This window comes from Phodopus roborovskii, unplaced genomic scaffold, assembly GCF_943737965.1.
Source record: "Phodopus roborovskii unplaced genomic scaffold, PHOROB, whole genome shotgun sequence".
NCBI classification, from domain to species: Eukaryota; Metazoa; Chordata; class Mammalia; order Rodentia; family Cricetidae; genus Phodopus; species Phodopus roborovskii.
In genome coordinates, this window is record NW_026126525.1 from 42,179,863 (window position 1) to 42,206,866 (window position 27,004).

Genomic DNA, 27,004 nt, shown 5'->3' on the forward strand with positions numbered 1-27,004 from the left:
AATGGGAAACGAATGGAGCAGGGCAATCTATGAAAGACCCCAGCAAAATGAGAAGCATTTTGAAAAAGCAAAGAGGATATTTTCTAAGTCCCATTTGCCTGGGAAAGTAGCTGAAGGTAGGACTAGGGAAAAGGCGAGCATAAAACAAAAGACTTCTTTCCTCCAATCCCCCTTTCAGTGTTTCTTTTGTTATAGGCTGTTGTAAACTCTGGCAAAAATTGTTAGGAAAAAGAAAACAAGAAAACACTTTTGGTTAAATTTTCTGTTTGCAAAGATTAAGGGGAGTGGTAGCCAAAAATGTGACCCGAGTTACAGAAGTTAAAAATTTTCAAGAAAAAAAAAAGGGGGGGGGGAACTAAACAAAACAAAACACCATGTTATTCGACCCTCAGATTGCTAACAAAAAAGTAAAAGCTACTCTACAAGCATAGCTCAATTTCACTGTCCTGGTCCGGGTTGGTGATAGGTAGGTGAGGAAAGGCTTGTTCGGTTTCTGCCTTAGAAGACGTGAGCGGCACTGCTATATAAAGGAGTGTAAGTCGGGAGAGTTATTTCGGGTTTATCCAGCTAAGTGAAACTGCAGTAGCTACAAACCAAGTGCTCCAAGCAGCATGCCACTGACCTAATGCTACACAGTCCCCACTTTCTCAGCAACCGAACTGGGAGGGAATCCTGGACTCGCAACCTGACTCCGCTCGGCGCTGATTGGCTCTCTCTCAGGGCTCCGCCTTCGAGGTAGAGGCGGCCACTTCATAGGTACCCGCCCCTTGGCCCTGGGAATCGCCGCCTGGCAGGCGGGCTGAGTCTGCCACTCAGTCGGAGTGGCGGAGGCTCTAGGCTCGGAGCCCCGCCCCCTCCCCCCTAATTGATATTATTGGAGTGTGGAGCAAGCGGCCGGTCTGCAGTCGGAGACTTGCAGGCAGCAAACACGGTGTGAACGAACTGGAGGGGGGAGAGAAATCAAACAGCTAAGCGTGGAGCAGCCGGCCTGGGACCCAGAAGGGGATCGATGCGAAGAGCGCGATAATAACAACAATAATAAGCCACTTTGGAGCAAACAGCATCTAAAGAGCTGCGACCCGACTGCAGCCTAAAATCAAACCTGCTCATGCACCATGGTTTTTCAAACTCGGTACCCTTCGTGGATTATTTTGTGCTACATCTGGCTGCTCGGCTTTGCACACACGGGGGAGGCGCAGGCTGCGAAGGAAGGTAAGGCCAGAGAAAAGCAAAGTTTGTTCTGACTTATTTATTTCGCTGTCTACCTGCACGAGCCAACGGGTCCACGGCGCTGCCGGCCGCGCCTCCGGCGCCGGGCGACCCTCCCCCGACCCCAACCCCCTTCCCGCCGGCGGCTCCTAGCGACCAGTCGCGATTGTCGGGCCCTGAGCTCCAGGGGGTGGTCGGGGACCGGCGCGCGCTCTGCAGCCGGGGCAGCCTGGGGGGCCGGCTTGGCGAGATTGGCCGGGGAGCTCCGTTCTCTGTTCTCTTGCATCCGGCGGATCGGGTCTTCCGTTGCAGCCGCCGCGCCTGACCATTCTTTCGCGATCGGCCTGTCGCGGGCGCCTCGGCCAGAGTTGGTTGGAAAGCTGGGGAGTGCAGCTGCGCGTCGCCGCCAGCCTTCCCGGAGGGGCCGAGACTTCCGAGGCTGCGAGCGCACGGGCTCCTGGCGACTCACTCACTGCGGCGGCGGCTGCGCGGGCCTGTGGTGGGCGCTCGGCTGCCGCGCGAAACAATGCGGCCGTGAGGGGAGGCAGCATGCGCGGGGCCGGGGCTCGACTTGCCACTGGGAGGGCTGGCCGCAGCCGGCAGCCGTGAGAGGCCACCAAGTGAGAAGTCTCCAGTCACTTGGCCCAGGTCCGGTACTCCAGGAGTCCGAATGACCAGTCTTGGCGAAAGCCCTGGCCTCCGGGGACCAGTTCTGGTACAGGAGGGGAGGTTTCTTTTGACCACAGGATACGCCTGTACGTGGGTATTTTTCTCTGCGTCTCCTTTGAACCACTGGATAAAGGTAAAATACCTTTCGGTGCCTGTAGTTGGAGCTGGGGAAAAAATAAATCCTGTCAAAGGAAGTGTTTGCTGCCAAGCAGTGTCACAATACCGGACCCGATCTGACAACCTGAGTATTTAATGTTGATTTTCAGATAGGTTAGGATCCTGCTCAGAGCTGTAAAGGGAGGGTAATCTGTTAGATTTAGGTCATGGTAGTACTAAGTGGAGGTGGGGGGCTTATTGGCCCTCGCTTCTTCTATCCCTAAAACTTAGGGTTTCACGGAGCTTTTCTTTATTCTCTTCGCCCACCCTTCTACGTCCACTCAATATCCCCAGCCCGGTGCAGTATCCTACTTTGGAACACCCTGACCTTCTGACCCCTCTTTGCACATCTGCAATCGATGTCGACGCTAAATCCATTTAGAGTAAAACGTTGTCTCTTGAGCTGATGATGGTTGTGTCTGCAGGTGGACCAGCGTCTGCCAGAGACACCACCTATCTACCCACCAAACACATATTTCGAGTCTCTTGACTTTGGGGATCAGAAACAGTCACCCTGCCACCTTGCTCCGATTCCTCCGGAATAGCGGGATCTGAGGAAAAGTTTGCCCCGCACAGCGAAGCGGCGCGCTCGAGCTCTGGCAGACTCCAGCAGGAGTTTGAGCTATAAATAACTGCATCACTAGGGGGAGAGGTGCCTGCAGCCAGCAGGCCTCTCTTGCTCTCCTCCTCTGGTGCTACGTGGAGAGAGTTCTGATGCTCGGAGCAGAGTCCTTTAGATGCAGACGAGATGTTTAAGACGCAGGTGGAGGGGAACGCGCCCCTCTGCGCGGTGGCGACGCTCCGGGCGCTCAGGCGCAATCAGGCGATGGCGCTCCCGGAGCTCTGCTACCCGGAGGTGGCCCGCGGCATCGCCGCACCCAGGGCGCACTGCCCGCAGCGCCGCGAGCAGGTGCGCGGCATCCAGGGAGGTTGGGGTGGGGGCCAATGGCCCGGGTCCCCTTTCCCGCTTTCTTAGCTCCAGCAGGAGTGAGTGGCTGGGGAGAACAGAAGCCAATTGCCGCTGCCGCCTTTCCTCCGACTGTACACAGGCAGCCGCTCCCTCAGAGGAGGCGCTTCCCGAAAACCCATCTGTTCCTCACGACTTCTGCTCGAGCTGGGCGCCACCGGCTCCCTGGAGCCCCAGGTCTGGAAGTGTAATGGACGTTAGGTTGGCGGGCGCGGCCGTCTGGCTGCCCCGCCCCGCCCCGCCCCGCCCCGATGCTCGGGCAGCACTGGAGCCGAGCGGCTGGCTGCAGAGCATCAGCCACGACCCCTGGTAGCGGCCAGCTGCCCTGAGCCTTCCCTGTGCAGGCGGCGAGGCAGACTCGGTGTCGCGAGCCCAGAGGGAAGAAACACGCAGGGGCGATTGCATTCAACATCCCACAGCCGCCGAACGCATCACAGGCTCCGTGGCCACCTGCCATGTCCTCTTGATTTGCTAATTTCGCTGCTAAATTGCTGGCCACCAAGTAGCCCAGTGGGAAAGACGAAGCAGAAAAGGGTAATAGCAGTATTTATTTCATTCCTAAAATCAACCCAAAGGGTCACTTAGGCTTGAAATCCACTGAGTGTTGTCAATACAGAAGCCTCCTCCTTTGCAATAAATTCCAAAAGCGTCTTGTGGCTTCAATTTGTTTCCTTGGTCTTTATCTCTTCGTCGTAATCATCATCATAATAAAAACCCAGTAACAAGTTCTTTTCTTGTAAATACACTAAACCAGACTTAACTGGTATTCCACGTTAAAAGGTAAATTGAAATTTTGTAAGTGACCTGTGTGTTTAATTGAAAGGGAGTCGATCTTAAGACACTCTTAAATGTAAAACATTAAAACCAAGCAATGCAACTTCATGTCTTTGTACTTAATCTGTTTCCAGTTACTGGGGATGATTGAGTCCAGTAGAGGAACCGAGTGCGTAGTCAATTGTTCTTTGCCCTAACACAACTGTTTTCTGTACCTTTTAAAACACACACCTTTAAAAACACGAGTCTGGAAATAGTCAGAAGTTTATGTGAGTATATATTTTCAAGAACATTTTCTTCGGGTTGATACTAAGCACGTGTAAAGAATATTCACAATGATTTCTGGACCAGTATGTCATTTGTCAAAATGCTTTGGGGTCAGGCATATGCTTTAAAGCACCAAAGCTATGTAACTCTAAAACAAGTTTGATTAGTAAGTATTTTATAAAAATTATTTTACATCAACATCTCTAACTGAAAGGATAATGTATCGTAACAGATACCATTCTAATGTATTTTTATATTAATACTGATAATACTTTAATTACATTTTTCATAAATATTAATTATGCTTTTTGATAGTCTAAAGATAGAATACAATTGTTTGTATAAGTCAGTTCAGAGTTTAAACCGTTTAGAGAATAGCTAGTATGTTAAAATGTTTTTGGTTTTAAAAAACGTATTTGAAAGCTGCTGCTTGATTAGCTCAAAAGCACAAGTTACAGATAACAGGGACTTGTTTTTTATGATGACATTATTTAAGGTGGATCTAGCATTTCTATATTCACTTTGATAGAAGACAAAGTACTGTGAGTGTTTTCTTCTTTAACATTAAACTCCAGTGGTCAAGAGATGTTAGGAAATATTGCTGGCTGAATATGGAAAAAGTAGAGCCTAGCTGATACATTGTGTAGAATTCTATGTTATGTTCATTTTGGCATATCTTGTGAAATGTGAAGACCTCACTGACTTGCAAAGCTATTGTTTGTTATTACTACAATTCACTTCCTCTGCAATTCACTTCCTCTGATTTTTAGCTTTTCGCACTCACTTTCATGTTAGCATTTCACTGAAAATTTATTTTATGTTTTAATTGAAGGATACCAAGTGCATGAATATTTTAATATGTCCATCTCCAGAAAAATATGATATGCTTATATAATATGGATGATCACTGCACCATTTATTTATATAAATGTCTTAAGTCATAAACTAATAACTTAATAAAAATTTGATTATTCATCTTAAAATGTAGAGATGTGCTTAAATTTTCCTTGTAATATTTGGACACAAAACTTTCTTTTTCAGTTCTCTTACTGGACTCGAAAGCGCAACAAACAGAACTGGAATGGATTTCCTCTCCACCCAGTGGGGTAGGTACATCTCTCCTAGAGACAATATGATCATGTCTGTTTAGAGAAAGAAACACAAGCTTCTCCAGGGAAAATCTTCACATTCATACATGTAAAATTTTACAACTTCAATACATTGTTCAATGTTTTGTCTTCTCATGGATGCTAGCTTCTTAGAATATAGGAAGCATACTTACAACTTTGGAAAACGGGAAAAAAATAAATCAAACCCTTAGCCTTTGAGTTCTTATTGTGAGTGGCATCAATCATGCCTGTGCGTTCAGGTTATAAATGCTAACTAATTGCAGGGAACATTCTTTTCACAAACTCACTTAAGCCTCTGCAGTTACCTTATGCTTCTGTATAATAATCACTAGGTAGAGTCTGTGTAATTCTTTAAAACAGTATGAAACCTGTTTTCATCTTTTAAAAATAGTTCTAACATTGCCCAAAGTAGACTACAGAGGGTAACTAAAACTGTAAGACAATACTGAGACTTAAGGATTGCTGTAAAGTGTTAGATTCTTAACATTTGTGTTGTACTATCTGCTGTTACTGATCAATAGCGATGACAGAAATATATCCTTGTTACAGCAAAATACTGCTTCAGTAAATGTGACCGAATATTAAATAAGCCTGTCCAAGTCTGAACAGAACCTTAAATGTTTTCCTTTTTAACCACATTTCATATATTCAGAAAAATATATTATTCATTTTAGTTTGCTATTATCTTTATGTGTCATTTCTGATGGTGAGATAGGAAAATTTTTCATTTCTGATAAAGCAAGTGGACTCTTAGAAAGGGAAAAAATCCTCCATTATAACTAAAGTTTATCTTTAATGCATGATGAAATCTGGGGTTAAAGGGGCATGAAATATCATTGATGTTATAAACACTTTCAATAGATTTACAATGAGAACGAAAGTACAAGAATAAAATCATAGAATTAACATAGCACAAGCAGGAAAGTAACCTAGAGAACTTCTCATTTAATAGTAAAATGAGGAATTTTGAGAATGTTTAAAGTATTCAGAGTTTTTGTTAAGTTAAAATTTGAGAGATTTTCTCAGAGATCATATTGTAGTGATCTTTATCAGTCATAGAAATAATGGGAAATTGACAAATAATTTATAAATTTAATATAAAAGTCCATGGAATTTGAGATACTTCCTTGTATGTGAAATTGTTTCCATTAGAAAATATACATTGTAGAAAGATATACATGGTTAAAAACAAACAAGCAGTACCAGTCTTGCCAATGACAGATGCAGCCCATTTTCTACTATCCATCAATTAAAATAAATAGATACAGAAGGTGGTTTTATCTCTGAGAAAAAGTAACTGATAAATGATTGCAGTACTTCATCCGTGTAATCCACAACATGACAAATTATGACTGTCAATGTCATCTTGGACTCAAATGGGCATTTCATTGGTCCAGAAAATCTTGAGTTGAAGTTTAACTATATGTATGTGTATAAGAATCAATATTTTGTGTAAGAAAATATGATCCACAGCCTTTTCTTTCTATGATACTTATTTGTTCACATATTCCACACATTCTTACATAGAGCAATTTGTTTCTGAGTTATGAGAAAATATTTTTATAACTATAAAACTACTTCATAATATTTGTAAAATTCACTGTCTGAATTGAGACATCTATCCCAATAGTGTCATTTATGAAATGCTTTCAGTCTTAAAAAGTGTGTAATAAAAGAATGGCATAAATATCAACTAGTGAGGCTATTTGCTTTCATGCCTTTCTTGGAAAAGATCTATTTCATGGGTAACAAAATGTATTTCTCCTATCTGGAATGACCTAATTACTCTTAAAATTAAATGTGTGAGTTCTTCAGATTAGTCTTCCAGAAAGATAAGCCTTGATTTCTCCAAGCTGAAGTATGGTCAGAAGGACACATTTTGCTTTGGAGCTCTTGATGTTTGAAAGACCATAACTGTTTTTTCCTTCTTTTAATAACGTCAATCCATCAGGAAACAAAAAATCTATCTGTGGAGGAATTTGAAATCTTTGTCTTAGTTACATACTAAATGACTCTAAACAGCTAACTCAAAAAATAAGTTGAAAATATACATAGTGTTATGCAGTGGAAAAAATGTGTACCAAGAAACATAATATGAAAATCAATTCTTTGCTGTTTGAGGACCTTTGGCAATATTAGACTGTTACAATAAAAATGTAGTAAATGCAACATAACTAATTCTTTCATGAGACATTTCTGATTCTAAATTTATCATTTTTCTAATTTTATAAGAACGATTTTAAAAATACATGCTATCATTATTCCACAGTTTTAAATAAATTAATATTTAATCAGGTTTTACAAGTGAAAATCATTACCACATGTATATCATCATATTTTTCCATTTACATATTTTGAATTAACAGTTTAAATATCAGATGCTAGAGGACTCAAGACCTAAAATACATAATATTTTGTATCTGGTATTTCTAATTGGGGAAGTGAGTACAAGTAGATGACAGCTTAATTATTAATATATCATACTGTGAGTTGTGAAAAATTGCAATAATAGTAAAAGAAGACATAAGTAGCTATTACTGAAGCCTTTATAGCTGTTAGATGTACTGTACTTGTTTGCTATGATCAGTAAGTAATATACATGTTCCAATTATCTTTGAATTTGTTGCCGCACTCTGTCTCTCCTTTTCTTGTGAAGTAGTATAAATGAATTCACTTGTAGTATATATTGTATCAGAAGATAAATGGACATTTTAAAACAACACATGCATAGCTTCCTAATTTGACATACATATTTGGTTGTCTACTGAAAACAATTTTCTTATAAGAGTGAATTTTACTTTCCAAACTACTTGGTAATTATATATGACTTTATGTACAATTTCAAATATGATGCTGGAAAAATAAGAAACTGTAAAATGTTTCTTTTTCAAAAGATTGCAAAATATTTCACATTATGAATTGTAACACCACACTGTTTAATGTTTTCACCTTCCAGCATTTTTGGAATCTTGTTCCAAATGTTTGTAGAGATCTTTGAATTTAAGGATAAAATACACACTTAAAATGTCACTGAGTTATCAGGAGTTCTGACTGGCATCCATACACTTTGAGGGATAATTTTAATAATCATTAGCCTTAACTTGTTAAAACTGCATTCTAGAGACTACAGACTTAAACACAAAAAGACATGTAAGAATGCTTCCAGCAGATGCGAAACGATGAAATGTTTATTGTATGTTCAAACGCAAATGATGCTCTGTTACTACAATACTGCTGTTCAGGAATCTTACCATCTCTGACTTTCAGGAATCCATACTTGTGGTTACTTTTATTATTCTTCATATTATTTGAAAAAATGTGATGTTATTTTTTTATTTTTATTTTTGCTGAAAGACTAATGAGTCCCCTCCCCTTTTTGGAAAAATTTACAGTGGGAAGAAATTAGTGGTTTGGATGAGAACTACACTCCGATAAGAACATACCAGGTGTGCCAGGTCATGGAGCCCAACCAGAACAACTGGCTGCGGACTAACTGGATTTCTAAAGGCAATGCACAAAGGATTTTTGTAGAATTGAAATTCACCTTGAGAGATTGTAATAGTCTTCCCGGAGTACTGGGAACTTGCAAGGAAACCTTTAATTTGTACTATTATGAAACAGACTACGACACCGGCAGGAATATAAGAGAAAACCTTTATGTAAAAATAGACACCATTGCTGCAGATGAAAGTTTTACACAAGGTGACCTTGGTGAAAGAAAGATGAAGCTGAACACTGAGGTGAGAGAGATTGGACCTTTGTCCAAAAAGGGATTCTATCTTGCCTTTCAGGATGTAGGGGCCTGCATAGCCTTGGTTTCTGTCAAAGTATACTACAAGAAGTGCTGGTCCATTATTGAGAACTTAGCTGTCTTTCCAGATACAGTGACTGGTTCAGAATTTTCCTCCTTAGTTGAGGTTCGTGGGACATGTGTCAGCAGTGCCGAAGAAGAGGCAGAAAATTCTCCCAGGATGCATTGCAGTGCAGAAGGAGAGTGGTTAGTACCCATTGGAAAATGTATCTGCAAAGCAGGCTACCAGCAAAAAGGGGACACTTGTGAACGTAAGTAATATTTGTCACTTAAATTTGAATTTTCTAGTTATCAGATATTTTCTATAATAACAAATATTCAAATAAGTAAATCTTTTATACCAGTCACCTAATTCATTTTATCTTAAAAGACGCTATTAAATACAACAACCATGTGGAGTGGCATTTTCACTAGTGATATGCAATCAGTATTGGTGATGGTACCAGTTGTTAGTGAATTTATTTATCCCACTTAACACATTTGCTAATACGGAGGGAAGCAGTTGCACACTGGGTTGTAAGGTTTAAAACAAACATTCTGGCAGGTGGATTTTAGCCAGTGAAGGCTGAGAGCATGCCAATAGGGCTTCGATGAGATATAATTCTTCTGGCTTCTAAGCCCTGTTCCTCTGAGCCATTGATTAGCACAAAATAGAAGGAACAATGACTTATGAAGAGGAGCCTATTAATTAGCAATTAGAGCATGGATATTTAAAGTTATTTTTCATAAATATGGGAATTTTGATATGACATCACCATTTCTTTTAATTCATCTCTGTAGTTAACTTGTCCAATGTTATCATTCTTTTATGGAGTAAAGGATAAAATGGGTAATCTTCTGATAAGTCATAAGTCATGTTTTATAGTGGATATTTTTTTTCAAGAGAGGGTTTCTCTATGTTACTATGGAGACTGTCCTGGAAATAGCTCTATAGACTGCTGGCTTCAAAATCACAGAGAGCCTCCTACCTCTGCCTCCCAATTGCTGGAATTAAAGGCGTGCACCACCAACACCCAGGGGTAGATCATATTTTTGTAGAAGGGGTCTGAAGTAAAGTTTGAGTTATCACAACACAGCAATTGAGTTGTCCATGTTTGTTTTTAAATAACAATAGATTATCTTCAGGAATCCTTTTATTTGTAAGTTTTAATTTTGTCTCAATTAGCATTTATGTGATTAAATATTGGCCACTTTTTAAAATATAAAATATCAGTGCGAGTACCATTTTTTCCAATTTAGCTCCTTAAAAATATGCAAAATTATGTTACTTATGTTAGTATTAATTTACAAAGCATAATATAGTCTGTAAAATAACTTTATATTTTTCTTAAACTACAAGGTGGCAGCATAATTTAAATATTTTCAGTGACTAGTTAGGTTAAAGGTGACTAATAATTGTTTTAACTAACTACATTTTCTGCTAGCTACTCTGGGTACTTATTCTTGTGTTTTCTATGTATTAGCTTGTTTATTGAGGTAGGTGTACCTTTCCTGTCTATTTTACACAATGTAAAAAAGGATCTGTGTGAAGCAAATAAATCAGTTGCTCTCACATTACTAATACTTGTGTTAGTCTAGGTTCAGATTTAACATATTCTGACTCTTGGGCCTATATATTTAGCAACATTACTATTGTAATTTCCTTCACAAAACAAGGAGAATCCTAACAAATGCTATTTTTCTTTGTTGATCTTATATGTTTTCCACATAATAGCAAGTTTAACCCATGTCTTATGTTAATTACATAATTACCCTCCCTAAGTTTTATAAGAATACTCAAAGAATAAATAATAATTTAAATATTTTAGATATCTGAAATGAAGAGTTGCGGCATACACCTTTAAATCCAGTGCTCTGAAGGCAGAGGCAGATGAATACTTAAGTTCAAGGACAGCCTGGTGTACATAGTGAGTTCCAGGTCAGCCAGAGATAGGGTAAAGCCTCGTCTCAAAACAAACAGATGGACAGATAAAACATAATTTATATTTCTCATAATTTATTTAGTTACATTATAATTCTTTGGCTTTAATAATCGCCATTCTAAATTGAAACCTGTTTTAAGTAGAAATTACATACTGAGTTTCAAAGCAATAAAAGAAACATATACGTTTAGAAATTATCAGTATTCAATATAATCAGAAATAACTTAAAATTAGGTGTGTTAAGTTAATTTTCACATTACATTAAACCTTTATCAATGTTAAGCAAGACGTAGCTGTGTGTGTCTGTTATTCAAGCACTCTGGGGGCAGAGGCAGGAAGTTGACAACACTGAGGCCAGCTGGAGCTACATCAGCACTCCAGGCTGTGCAATGAGATGCAATGAGACCTTTTATTTCTTTAAACAAACAAGCAAACACAAAAGCCTTAAATATTTATTTCTCTTCTTTTGACACACGAGGTGATATGTTAAACTTACATGTATGACTCACATTGTACTCCTGGACATATGGTTTGGATGATAAAGCCAAACTCATGTTTCTCAGCCTTGTTTGAAGAGCTAAATACATGATGTGTATTGCCAGGACAGATATAAAGATGTTCTTCCCCATCATCACTCAGTTATCACCTGCCCTTTAGATAACACTGGAAAGTGAAGAACTCTGAACAAACAAAAGGGGCTTCTGTAGGCTTAGGTCCCATTAGCAAACACAGCGTTCATTCTCTTCTACCCCTACCATCCACTTTCTGCCTTCATTTCACAGTAGTCAACTAGGAAACCTTTATAATTACATACATACAAACCAAAAAAAAAAAAAAAAAAATAATCATTTCTCCAACGAACTAATCAGAAGAAAGGCAATGTTCTCATCCAGTTGGAGTTAACAACAGTTACTGGAAAGATTTCTACCAGTTACTTAAATATTTTGACATCAACAGTGCATTTTTTTTCTGTAAAACAATAGCTAATTCTAATAATTGATGTGAAAGAAGAATTTCAATTTTGCAAAGCAGGGACACATATGTAAAAGGTTACAGTTAAATTTGTTTGATGAAACACTAGGAAATAATTTTAAAATTTCTGTTGTTTTAAGAGTTAAGTTTTTTAAATGAAAGTTATAGTTACAGTTTTTGTTTTAGTTTGTGTAATTTGACAGGAAATGTTTGAGTTGTACACAGTTGTATAGAGAACTTAATACAAATATCTTTAACCATAGTTTACAGATAATATTTACTGTAAGAAAAGGCCCCAGTTTGTTCCAAGTAAGCAGAATCATTCTGCTAAACATTATGTTCAAACAAGCCTAAAATTATTACTTTGGTTTTAAGCAATTAGCACTACAATTGAAAACCAAAATTACTATCACCTGTGAACTACACCGTGGTACCTAAAACCAAAGTGAAACTCATCCACCTTCATCTGCACAAAGCTCTGTCATGTCATAGATGCATATTGACAGTCAGCACTCACTTGATTTTAAAAGCGCAAAGCAGTAAGGTGCCTCTATATGCCCTTTTTATTTGCCTCATTATAAGTTGGTGACATTGTTCAGGACTGAACTTTCTTGGGTTATATGATTTGGGGATATATATATACTCGAGGAAGGAGCTATGCTCGTCTGTGGAAACTGCTCCCTGGCTAGGTTCCAAAGCATGGCTGTGGGGGTGCCTGGCTCTGGATTTGATCCAGGCCTTCCTTTATAATATTCCTCCTGTTCCCTCTCAATGATCCTGTTAAGAGCTGGAAAACAAATCCAGTCCCTTATTGAGGAACACTGATGTCTTGAGAGGGGATGCTGATGTGTCCCCAGCCAAATGTGACTGATTAGCCACTTAAAGCCTAGTTTATTTGGGGGCTGTCTAGCACATCATTGTGGTGCGTATTACAGGACAATGTGAAAAGTGAGTCACTGCAAGCTGGGCACAAATTTTATTAATTGAAATAAGAGCTTATTTCATGAATTTGAAGAAAGGAATTCTGTTTCTAAAACCCACTTATTTCTGAAATCTATGAATATGTGAATAGTTTTTAATAATTCTCTACGAATGCATGAAGAAATTCTAATAAATAGTAGTGTTTTAAAGCAGATCTTTGCAGTTACCTTAAAATATATAATTCTAATTTGTAATACTTTCTTGTCATATTTACTTTTTGAAAATTTGTCTTTAATCTGCAACTTGAGTGAAAACTCACCGATATATTTTTTTCTGTGTAAGGAAGATAGCTATTTAAAAACTTACATATTGTACTTTACAATATATGTGAGAAGGTTAGTGAAATTGTATCCTGAAACGTATCTACACTTTTAAAGTTTTGTGTGATTTTGCATTCTGCACATGTGTAGCTGAGTTTTATCACAGAGTGCTGTAGGTAGTTTGCAGTAGATATTAAACAATCATGGCCCTTCATTTCCTCATTTAATCCTTTTAACTTTGCTGAGAATCTGAATCTCAAAGATGCTAAGTCAGCGAGGTTAGATGAGTGTTGGATCTTTATTTTACCTTTGTCTTTCCTCAGCTGTACTCCATGCTTCCGTAAAGTCTGTGCTGGACTGCATCATATAGATTTTAGTTGCTGCAGAACTAACCACACTTTAGTTTATTTGGCTCTGAAGTTCAATCTTCTTTGCTTTAAAAATGTTCTTTCTGGCTTGAAGCTTAGAGTTTATATCATCCATATTATAAAAAACATGGTGATAGTATAGAAATGTGATTTGCTTGCTGTGTTTATATTGCTTATTTCCATTTTTTGAAAAGAAAAATTTGGAAATTTTCTCTTGATTATTTAAATACAAATTCAAATGGTAGATTTATAGTTTTTATTAGAAAGATTCTCTTCATATCTGTATCTTATTATTTTCACTGATAAGATAATAGAGATATCATTTAGTGTTATAATTTATAAACTTTTAACATACCAATCTGGAACTTAAAACATCTATTTGATTTAAAAGCATTAAGAATATTTAAAAATTTCTTCCTCTTTAGAGTTCTGATATCATGCCTATGTATTAATTTCACAGTCAAATAATACATGATTTGCACCATCGGTTTCCATGATAGCCAATGAGTGTCTGAAGTACATTGTATTGCTATGCAAATATTAAGAGAATTATAATCATATTACAAGGTAGATTGTTGTGGTGCAGAAATTGTAAAATTCTGAAATTCTGGATCCACACCTTACCAGGTGTTTAAAGTAGGGCATTCTAAGCCTTAATTTCCTTAAGTTTAAATTGGGGCTAATAAAAATAGTACTTCCCTCATAGGGGTCTTGTCAGAATTGAATGAAATAATGCACATTAAACCCTAAGAATAGTATCTAGGACATACAAAATAATCAATGAATATGTAGTGTTATTATTAATACAGTATGATGTATTCTAGGTAAAGAAATCTTATGGCAATGAATGAGTGAAAATATGTCGTGTAGGCCACAGCCAGTAAATTGTCCTTTAACCTAGAATTCTAACTCAGGTAACACAGGAGAGGGCATTTAAATAAAATAAAATAACTCTTATACAGCCATTTTTCTTTAAAAAAAGGTGTATCTGAGATATTAGAAGTAATTCCAGTGGCCAAAGTTAAGGCTTAACACTGCAGTTGAACTTGGTTCTTTTCAATGATTCAATATTAAAAAAAATATGACTTTCTTTTTCTTTTTTAACCATTTTGAGTGAAAACTCCAGTTTTTTTTATATATATATATATATATATATATATATAATATAAATGTAACTATGATTTTGATATACTGTAGGGATTTGAGGTAATACTTTGTTCTCTTGTCATTAAAGATATTGAGAACATTAGTTTTTATATGTTATAATTAGTATACTTAATTTTACTATAATTAATTATGATTTTTATTTATAGGTAATCATATAGTTCACACAATATTAACTTAAATTGTGCCTTCAAAATATGGTCTTAAAGTGACACTAGCTTCTGCACAAATGATGCAACATTGGTAAATGACAAATGTATTTAAAATGATGAAAAAAAGAGAGATTTGGGGTTTGGGGTCAAACAGCTCATATATTTCTTTTACTTAATTTTTTGTTAGTAATAGATAGTGAGCAAGTCACATGTACTAATTTAATAATGTTGAGAGATGTCATTGAATCATTCAGCCCAGTAACGAATGCTTTCACCTAATGTGAAGAGCAAAAAACTAGGACTGAAGTAATAACAAATTGCTTTACTAATAATGTGTTTTACCTCATGCATGTACATGGTATGGATAACCATTTGATTTATTTATTTTCTGCATCGCTGCTGTGTGTTTATGCCAATGTCTATGTGGGATCAGAGAACAACTCGCAAGTAGAGTATGAGCTCTCTTCCACCTTATAGGTTAGGAGATGCACCTCTTGACAGCAGGCTCAGCAGTCTTGCTAGCTCATGCATATCTTCATTGTGAAGAAGCAGGATCCTGGCAAGGCTGGGACAAGTACCCACTGTCACAGAGTGTGCAAGGCTACTCTTTAATCAGGTTGCTCAGTCTTCAGGATCCCCAGAGTATCTGGGTAATTATGGAGGACCATATCAGTTACAAGATCATGATAATTGATTTTCAGAATATTTGGAAAGGTGATATAAACCTGAACATTTTTTCGCATCTCAACAATTTCAAAGTATTTGTTTCTGTTTTCCTAAGCATACTATGCATCCCAATTGTTTTTTATCTCTGTCTTTTTATTTTTATTTTTATTCCAGTTTTTCAAATGGCAGTCTGAGTGTGGTGTGTAAAGTACTGATATATAGTATTCCTTCATTGTTTAGAAGCTTCATGCTCTTAATTGCCTACCTACAGAGAATCCCTGTTTTTCAGACTGGCACTTAAGCTCTTTCACCTTACTATGGCCATTTTTTTTTTTTTTTTTTTTTTTTTTTTTTTGTAGTTTCAGTGCATATTATCATCATTGACGTCCTGCCAGGATTCCTCCCTTTGCCCCTGATTCTTCTCTACTCAGCTTTAAACATTGGTCTACTTTTTTTTTTCTGCAGTGTCCCACTATTTAACAACATTTGACCTTAAAAGCAAATGTAGTTCTCATTCCTACTTCTGTGACTTGACTGATCAGCTACAGAAGTCTCCCTCATTTGGGCTCCTTCTGAGGCTCATTTTTAGGACTTCTGACAGTAGTTCATACCCCACCCCATACTGTACCTTGCTTTTTGCCATGTACTGTTCTTACTGTCCTTGTCTTGAATGATGAGAAAGCAGAGAAGTCAATATTCTCCATGCCCAAGGGACGCTGTTCTTATGAAAACAGCTATTTATCATTCCTTTTCACTTTCACAACATCTGTCAGTCTTTTGGTGTCTTTCTTTCCAGCTTCATTTCTTTCTTCTCATCAACTAGAGGGCTGGCTTCCTCTTCTCTATTATGAACCTCTCTCTCTTTCTCTCTCTCTTTTAAGTTTTTCGAGACATGGTTTCTCTGTGTAACAGCTATGACTGTCCTGGAACTTGCTTTGTAGACCAGGCTGGCCTCAAACTCAGAAATCCCAGTGTCTCTGCCTCCCAAGTGCTGAGATTAAAGGCGTGTACTACCACTGCCCACTTTTATTATCAAACTCTTGAGAAGGAAGGGGCTACCAGCCTAATGATATTTTATAAATTAAGGTCTGAAGTGTGTTTATAATCATGGCATACTGAGACTGAGGAATATTCTGAAGGTAGATTACTTACTTTGCTTTCAATTTGTATCTTTGAAAAATTGGATTGAGTAGAAAGCTACCAAAAGAAATAAACTCTAGAATGAATTCCCTGAGCCATGTATATGGAAAGATATCTATAGTCCATATTATGTCAGAACATTTCCCATATTACGTTTTATACTTGTATCACCCCATATTTTTTATATTTTAAAATTATTTACATTCAGAAACCTATAATACTTGTATAATACATTTTTAAAAAAACCAATAATTCATATAGAATAATTATCTCCATGATCTCTATCTACTTTTTTGAAAAATATAGTGATTGTTTTCTGAGATGTGGATAAATAGTATAATATGTAAAATTAGATTCCTGTACAATTTCAAACTGGAACACCAGTAGGTGTTACTTAAAATTTTACAGGTTTTTACTTCGGTTATCTCTGTTTGCATTCATAGTACCTTGAAATGTTAATATTGCAATTAGAAGAATAGAAGCAAGTAAAATGGAATGTAGTAAAAGGAAGACAAGAATATGAAGTTAATAGCTCTGTTTCAGGTTTTAATGATTTTTACATTTAGCGTATAATTTTAGCACATTTTAAATTAAACTAGTATTAACAAATATGTAGTATCTTTTTATATTTCTAGAAGAAGTCTAAATTGGGCATGAATTTCTGACAGGCAATGTCATAATATATCACATAATAAATATATAATATATCACATAAATAAAATACCTCACATAATAAATCAGTGATCTATTTAAGATGACTTCCCTATACAAGTCCTAGCGTTTATCTCTAATATAATTATAATTAACCTATACAATAATTCCTTGCTAATGATTTCTGTTTGACAACAGAATCCTGTTTCAATAATATTTTCATGAGAAATTTGAGCAGCTATATACCCTATGATTTTGTCTATGGTTATTATGTGTGAATCAGAGAGGAAATTTTCAGAAAAAATATTTAAATTAGCACATCAACTGCAAGATATCTTACAAAAATTAGATTTATAGGCTGGACTGTGTCCTAGGATATTCTTGTAAGTTAACATGGGAAAAGCCAGCATTTTCATACATATAGAAATTAAAGTAGGAAAATTATTTTATTTTTAAATATGTGTGTATTTATATCTGTCTGCATGTGGGTGTATTCACGCATGTGTCTGTGTGTGGGAATAGGAACATGAATGGAGTTGTTGGCAGGGTCCAGGAGCTTCAGATCCCTAGAAGTTAGAGATCCAAGCAGATGTGAGCCTCTTGATATAGGTTTTGGGAGTTAAATGTGGGTCCTCTGGAACAGCAGTCTGTGCTATTTCTTCAGTCCCTTGCATGTAGATAATTTTTAAAATCTAGTAAAGTATTTTCTCAACCTGTGGGATACAACCCATTTGGGGTCAAGCACCCTTTTACAAGTGCCACATCCCAGATATCATGCATGTCAGATATTTGCATTATAGTCATAACAACAGCAAAATTACAGTTATGAAGCAGCAACAAAAATAATTTTATGGTTGGGGGCCATCCAAGCACGAAGAACTGTATTAAAGGAGGTCGCAGACTTAGGAAGGTTGAGAAACATTGAACTAATAGTAAAAACAATTCTACCTTGAATTTAGTTCAAATTAATGATCTATAGACATTTTTATTTCTTATCTATGATAAAAACTTAAAATTTATTAAGTATGCATAGGTATGTTATAGACTTATTCTCATATACCAGCATTTTCTAGGAACCAGAATTTTGTTTGTGCATTTAAATAATTTACTGTATGAGTGCTAATGTCTTAAAAATTATAGCAGCTATGGAAGGACCCATAGTGCCCTATATTCTGTGTAATGTATCACCTAATTAGCTCTTAGTTTTGTCCCTCATCTATAGGGGCTTGACTGTCAGTCCTGAACTGCTCTATTGCAGCCATAAACAATAAATTGCAGGAATTTTTTGTTTGGTTTTGTAAATAATCTAAAACTGAAGAAAGGAATATAAGATGGTCTTTAAATATAAGAATTGATTGGATATAATATTTATCTAAATACCTGTATTTATTATTGAAGTTGAGTAATGACAGTCTATTATTATGGTTTAGTCTACTTTGTAAGATTATTCTTTGTAACAAAAAACAAGAGAGAAGTGAGTGGAGAAGTGGCTACTTGTAGAAGGGTATAATGTCTTGAAAGAACATATTCCTGTCAGGTATGGGATAAAATAAATGTTTATTCTGAGAAAAACAGATGAAATATTAGGCGAGCTCAGTAAATTCCCAGTGCTTTAAATGTTCTGTGTTTATTTAAATAGCAGTTTACTCTTATTAACTGAACCACTTCCCATGTAGACAATTACACCTAATGATGTTAATGACATTAATTTAAACTAATAGCTGGGTTAAACAAATAAACCTAATGGATTCTTTAAATATTTCTTTGTGTCTTCTACTTTTAACAAGATGAAATAACGAATGTTTCGTAGCTTGTCTAAGTTAGATTTTGCTAAGTTCATCTGTCTCCTTGAAATGAAATGTGAGAGAGGATATACCCTTTATTCTCAAATAAATATATTTTTTATAATGTTTCTATGGACATTTTATACTCTAGTGGCATAGTGTTTTTTTGTGGCATAGTGTTTTACACAACAATTAGAATAATAAATCCTTGGAGTGTGTGTCCTGAAGATCAACAATATATTAGAGGAATATATTAATAAATGGGACAAATATAACCCTTATACATAGAGTTAACCTTTTATTTAAGAGTTTCCCCAAATTCACAGCTTACTTTTGAGTTTATTTTTTTGTTTAAATTTATTTCAGGGATATGTAGTTCATAAATGGGTACACACACACACATACACACACACACACACACACTACGGTCATATGTATGTATGTATACCTACATAGCTCACTTGTGCCACACCAAGGGAAAATAAAAGCATAACTCAGCATAATAGAACAAGGAAAAATGATTTTCTTCTTAGCACATATTTCAATGTCTAAATTGTTATATACTGATTCGTTAATTTATAAGTGCAAAATAGTTATATATTTTCCCCCTCTGTGGAAATCACAATTCCAATCACAAAGAAATTGAAAAAAAAAATATACTCCTGTAGGGATGTTAAAGTATTAGATGTTTTAAGAACAAGACAAAATTAAACTTTCTCAGTAATATAAACTACCAAGTTGAAAGTTTACAAAACAAATGTTTCATCATTGTCTATCATATATCTTATGGTTTCATAGGATATATGTAACAGTTCAGGGCTACTTAGGTCTTGGATAAAGGGGAAAGCAATTTTCATGCTTGTATATTCTACCCGTTTCCTCAATGTTTTGATCAGGACAATATTAGCAGTTAGCACATCCTAATTATTATGACTGTTGGATGTAAATGCTCTTTGAAGTCAAGTCAGTGGGTAACTTTTATAGTATCAGTTACTTAGAACATAGGAAAAAGTAGTTGATTTGCCATTTATCATGATGATTCTCACTACTAGACTTTCTTTGCAAATCCTTCAGACTTTAGCCCTCAGCACTCTCAGGGCATAAAGGCAATTTTGCATTTGAAATATCTTCTTAAACCTGGCTGTTAGAATCTCTTTCTCAAAATTGACCATGTAGACATGCAGTTTCTGATTTATAAACAAAACTTATGTGCAAACAGGAGTTCTGTGTTTTTCTAATTTCTGGTTTCTCATTTAGTATTTAACCCCAAGAAGATAACATGCCTGCTCCTAATTCACTCCATACAGATCATCACTTCATATGTACTCATACTTATTTTTAGTATACCTTACTGTTCATTAAAAAAACATGAATGTTTGTTGATATCTTTCCTTCCTCTGATTTTTCTTTTGTTCATGCTTGTTATTTACAGAGTTTCAGACTTTACCAATTGCTTTTAATTTCCTTATACTATCACATGGTTAAAACTCTTAAAAACATACTTTACCATCATAAGTGTGTGTGTATGTATGCACATGTATATTTATCTGCAGATATATAGAGAAAGATAGTTTGTGATTTTTGTGAGACGTCTCATGATGTGGCTGGGGTTGGACTGGGATTGCCATGTAGCTCATGCTTTAAACTTGAGATTCACCTGCCTCAGCCTTCCAAGGACTTTGATTATAGCTTTCCTACCTATTAAATTGATAGGAACAGTAAGAGTGAGCCTTCCTTCCTCATTCTGTCCTTATTGATTAGAATATATGTATGGCAGAATTTTACATATTGTCTTCCTTTTATGCCAATAATTTTGCTCATTATATCCTAATTTTGGACATACTAGTATTTATATAAAATAACTGGATCAATTAGTTCATATTGCTTATGAGATTTACAAAGTTTTGATCTAGTGGTGATATTTATCTCAAATTGTTTTTTAGATATTCTTAAAAATGCCAGAGATTGAACTCAGAGCTTTGTATTGGCTAGACACATCCACCACCACCTAGCTAGGTATAACTGTGAATCTTTGTTTTGATATAGAGTCTTTTCATGCTACAGAGGATGACTTCAAAATAGCAGTGGCTCTGCTCCTTAAATACTGGGATTATTGTCTTTAACTGTCATGCAATGCACTGTGCCTCTCTGCTGTGAAAATTAGCTTACTTCTTTAGGTTTCACACAAAAAAATGTGACCTCTTTAAATCATTGATATCATTCTTTATTTAAAATACCTTATAATATTAAACTTGGAAAAACAGTCTAATAAAGGAAAATAAAAATTACCTGTTATATCGGCATGAGGAAGACCTTCTATCACATGGCTTCTAGCCTGTTTTATAATGATAAGAAAGGAAAAGCACAGTTCTTTGCACTGTAGCTTTTGTCACTATGTAACAGCAGGTATGTTCTGCTGTTCTGTGTATGCTCAGAGCCTGCATCTTCAGTCAGGTACCCATCAGGATGTGCAGATGAGTGCCTGATCAGCAGTGCTCTGAGCCTTTTGCTTTCAAAAGCTGTAACATCAAACCACCATGTGTTTAAATTTAAGAAAGAAATAGAAGCTAACAATAAAGGAGCTTTTAGTGATAAATTGGGAGAGGTTTTCTTTCTCCTGCTGAAAAAGCAAAATAAAAGTGAGTTCATGAGAGGGGCCAAGGTTTTAACCCCGACACAGCTTCTTTTGATCATTCATTTTTGAGGTGTTCGTGCCACCATATACATTTGCGTAGACAGCAAACATCGTTGTTCCCTTAATACAGTATAAATATCCAAGAGCCTGTAAATGTAGCTTGTTTAAATTCATATATGCTGGGACTCAATCACTTGTTGAAAAATGAAATATGGATGTAAAGCAGCATTGACATTTAGGGTAATTTTTCTCTATTGTCACTGCTTTAATTTCTCTTCCACTCTTCTTTCATCTTATTCTCATCCTCATTCTTCCTCTCTTCCTCTCTTCCTCTTTGCATCTTCATCATTTATTCCCAATGTATAAGAAAAATAGTCAGGTCAGATTTTACACATGGGTAATTTGCATTGGACGTAATACATATTTATTCATATAAATCTGCATGGCACCTTTATTTATTATTCATTAATACCAATAGATCAGTGACTGTCACTTGCCAGTCAAAGTGGAATCTGATAGATTTTTGTCATTGACTGATGGACATATTCATAAGCATGTGTATTGGCAGACTGCTTAGGTCATTTGTAAACAACCATCCTGTTCCAAATTTGGAGGTGAGAATTTAATCATCTCACCATCCTTTCTTTAAATTTTGTATATTACCAATATCTCACTTGATACACAGATTTTTAGATTTTTAGCACCATAGTTATAAATTAAAGAAATGACTACTTAATTTTTAAAAGGTACACAGGTTCCTGGTGTCTAACCCACATTTTAAGGAGGCAGTTTGATTTGTTCACTATATTTTATCAAAAGACTATTCTTAATACAATTTCACAGTTGTTTTGCATAAACATACTCACAACTTTTGGAATTTTCTTGAAGAAATACTATTTAATTAACAGAATAAAAATGGAGAATCTTTATGCACTCTGTGGCTTTAATATGAATTATACTTTTGCATTGCTCTTTACATATCTGCCAGTATTCTTTTGAATGGACAGCTTCATTTCAGTGAGCATACTTGTAATGTAGTTTTAGTTATAGTTGACATAGAACAAAGAGTCTATAAAAATTTTAATTGTAATTTTCAACCATTATTTGCTAGTTTGCTGACCATAAATTAAGCATACAGAATGTCAGACTCTTTTACTCTAGGCTTAATAGCTTTGCTTGAAGTAATAGAAAGTGGTTATATTATTTTTTCTGAAGTCTATCAAAAGGGTTAACATGGCTTAGAATTTCTATATTATCATTTTTTGGCAAAATCCACTTTTTATTATCTTATTTCATTTTACATGGGATATTAGTATATTTATATATGAATATACTTACTAACTACCAAGTATGTTAGGTTACATCTTCATAATTTATACACCAATTTTCTGGAACATTGGCATTATAACTATATGTATGATTTAAAATAATCATTTCTTCAAATTGTGCTACACAAATCTCTCTGTAAACATTCTTCCTAATCTTTACAGTTGAATTTTTCGAATATTGGAGACTGTGGTTATATGTTTTTCTTCACATTATTCAACTTTCAGTCACAAATCTCAACATATTAAAATTGCTCATGACCTGAATCTCATTGCAACAAGCAATATATGGCTCTGTTAAAATGTCTTCACTAGGAATTAAATACTTTTTACAAATTATTGTTTTTTTGCAGGGGGAGGTGTCTGGGAATGCTATATGTTGCAGGCTTATTAAGTGGGAGAAAGCAAAACAAATGAATTCTTGAAATTTTGAAGAATTTTTCTCAAAAACATGTATTTAAATTAAATTGATTTTATTACAATGACATTGGTAAACTGAATGTACAGATTAGTGTTTTCTTGGTTGACCTGATATTTGCTGTGTGATCACATCCTTTCTAAAGACAGTAGCGACAGTAGTTCTTCAAAAAAAAAAAGGAAAAGAAAAAGAAAAAAAATCTGTGCCCAAGTTTAGCTTGCCAAAAAGGGCAAGATCCTACATTTTAAAAGTAGAGAACCCAGTTGATGTAAGTGTCTGGACTTCTTTGTACCAATGAAGCTGAAGGCCACTGGGAAGTTCAGGAGGACACAAAAGGAGAGACAAACTGGCTCTTGGGGAGGAGGTCAGCAAGAGAGCTCATCCATCATCTTTCCTGGAAGCTTTCTGTCAGACTCTTGCTCTGTTTAGTGGAGGAACTAAGACTTGACTTTTGATACCGACCAGTTGTCAGCCAAGTTTAAGTGAAGCTAACAGTCATTGACCTCTGTGCCATTTGAGAAATAATGTTATGGGACATGTCAATAAGTGAGTGATATGCAGAAGGACAAAAGAGAGTAAAGGGGGTGATGAAGATTGATTGATTGATTGTATTGATCAAATAGTGAATATGTAGCCTTCAGCTACTCTGTGTTTTTAGTTGGCTTGTTTGACACAACTTAAGTGCTGTGTTTTCATTTTCTTATCAAGACATTTCACACAGAGCTGACCATGCTGCAGGATAAGGCCTTGCTTGGTTTTGTTTTGTCTGTACAGGGAACACATAGCCACAGAGATAGGATTCAGTTTCTGCCAATAAAAGCTCAATACTTTGAAGATGGCTCTCATTTACGGATCCCATTCACAACAAAGCAAATCAGAATTCTTATCAGTAGATACGTGGGATGTCCCCTTTAAAGAACATGGAAAGCTGGTTTTGTTAATTGGTTTGAAAGTAGTAAATAACCACTTCATTTTCTAGTTAGTGTTGTCTATCACTTTATAATGGTCTTGTTTTATTGCTGAACCAATATTTTTCTTTTTGAATATAATAACATATTTCATGTTCTTATACAGAAGGAATTTCCATTAATACATTAAAAAGTTCTCATGAAAGTGACTGTTAAAATGCAGTAGCATCCATAAATATTTCTTATACGAACAATGCAAAGCATGTGCTCTGTTTTCTAGATAATATTCCACTAGCAGATATAGGTAGATAGTTTATAAAAAATAAAATAAAATAATGATTTCTGAGAACGAGTGGAGTTTGAGATTTGCAGAAAAATATGATAAATTAACATAAATACTTATGTTAAATTGTCATCTAGGGTGTCTGACTCAGGGAAGGTGATTTTCTGCTATGGTGGATTCTGTGAGAAGAATCATCAGGGCAGATCTGCATCTCATGGACACCAGCTATGTTTGGACTGAAAATAAACTGTAAAATTTTGCAGCTTGTGGATGGATTTTGGTTCCCTCATCAGTCATGTTTATTTGTTCTTATTAAAGGACTGAACATGGTTTTTGGTCTACTGACTTGAAAAGGCTGCATCTGATCAGTCAGATATTTTCCTCTCAGCTTCTTCTCAAAAAGTAACTAAAGTCAGATGTGATCATGCAGCTTGCTCCTGGCAGTACTACTTGCCTTGTGCCTCTGAACCTATTCATACAAAGACACTAAACATGCGGTTACTGGTTTCTTATTTCTGTTTTTTATTTCCCTTTCATTTTTTTCTTTTAGCCCTCAACATTTATCTCAGTTGAGCACCCTTCAGAGTAAAATGTACTTTATCTACATTCTGATATTTCTCTTTCATGAGTTGCTTATGCTGTAAAGAATTTACCCATTGTGTTTTTGTATTTGTGTCTAGACCTACATTTGTGAGGCAGAATTAAAATTTTCAAGCCTTTTTTTGTTTTGTGTTGTTTTGTACTTTGATTAATAGTTCTCTTTTTCATCTTTTTTTTTTATTTTTGAAATTATCATTTAATTGCAGCACTTCTCCTTTCTCTTTACTCCCTCCACAACCTCACATATACCCATCTTTACGCTCTTTCTGATTCATAGCCTCCTTTTTCATTGGTTGTTGGAGACATTCTTGTATACGTACACACATAGACATATTCATAAACCATAAGTACAACCTGCTCTATTGTCACTCTGAACATAGAGAGAGTAAATCCAGTCAACGAAACAGTTATTTTTGAAGTCATACCTGAAAAAAAAAATAAGACGTGTTTTGGATAGTGGCAGCAATGGTAGTTATTTGGTAACTATAACTGCTTTTCAAAAATTTTGATTGACAATAAGTTTGTATAGTCTCAGATATAAATACAATTGTGCAGAAATAATGGGCATACTTTTCTCTGGAGGTTCATTTGAATAAATATTGTTCACCTTTCCTCATAAAACTGTAAAAGCCATTTATATGTATATGCATTTTTATATTAACTTTTACCTTATTTCACATGGATTTTCTTTATTTCTTCAGAAGTATCATAGAAATGACTTCCATAATAGGGGTGGGGGGGGAAAGAGAAGTGTTTTAAGACCCTAGTGCAACATAGAGTCACTGGTTAATGGAGTTAGCCAAGTCACAAAAGTGAAGGACCTGTTCTCCTTTATGCTATGTCCTCTTTCATTATTAACATTAAGGGTTAAAAATCTATGAGTCATTTCATGCTGTTCTATAGTAAGTTACAGCTCTGTGCCTTCAACTTATACTGCCTTTAGTCCATTCCAGTACTGCTAATCCACTGTAGAGAAGTTCTGTTTGTTTGTTTTGTTTTTTAAAGTGTAAATCGATATATAATCGTGTCATAAAAGCTTCTGATATATTTCCAAATTTATTTTTGCTGAACTAGTGTTGTCATCTCATGGGACTTCTTAGTTTATTCTTAGATGTGTTGTTTGGAACAAGAAATCTGAGTCTAAGTATAATTCATGTCTTCCTGTAACAATCATTTTTGCTACAGTACTCATGATTGCTAAGGCACCCTGCTCGCAAAGCCCTTGTCAGTGCTTTAGGGTTTGGTCATGCTGCCTTTGTAGTTGATGGCTATGATTTGAGAAAAGGGACAGTAGAAGGTTATTAAAGATGCCTTTCAAATCCTGCAACTTCCACATGAACTGTGACATCCTAGGTAGGTTCTAAAATGTGCTTAACAGATCTTTAAATTTGGTCAGACTAGAAACAAAGCACCTTTTTCAAAACTCATTGTAATTACTATCTATTAAGAAACATCATTTTATTCTAAATAGTATTGATTCCGTGACTTTGAATAGTAAGATTATTAAAATTTATTTAGAAAATAAATGTATATAAATATTAAAAATTCTTCTAATAGTTTGTCTTCATTTATCTTTTAAATAATTTTCTAAACAATAATTGAAGTAAGGTAACATTTAATTGACCTTTTGTGCTTTTAAGTTGTTACCTAGGAAATTTATGTCATCAAAATAGACATATGGCTGGGCATATAGCTTGTGGTAGAGATCTTGCTTAGTGATACTGTAAACCAATACAAAGTATAAGACAGAGAGAGCAGAGAGAGGGAGAGAGGGAGACAGAGGGGGGGGGAG

General features: G+C 35.9%; 1 protein-coding gene across 5 annotated transcripts in view; it reads left to right on the forward strand.

Moving 5' to 3' along the window:
* The first annotated feature begins 802 nt into the window (after window positions 1-802).
* The window catches only part of Epha7 (EPH receptor A7), a 140,804-nt gene continuing 114,602 nt past the window's right edge, over window positions 803-27,004 (forward strand). For 2 of the 5 annotated variants that reach the window (XM_051198057.1, XM_051198058.1), the window contains exons 1-3: window positions 804-1,212; window positions 5,084-5,148; window positions 8,565-9,234. In XM_051198057.1, coding sequence (XP_051054014.1) covers window positions 1,116-1,212; window positions 5,084-5,148; window positions 8,565-9,234 — 832 coding nt within the window. In that variant the 5' untranslated portion in view covers window positions 804-1,115. Of the gene's footprint in view, window positions 1,213-1,864; window positions 2,012-5,083; window positions 5,149-8,564; window positions 9,235-27,004 lie in introns of those variants that run through there. The other 3 variants (XM_051198059.1, XM_051198056.1, XM_051198060.1) reach the window with 3 other exon arrangements.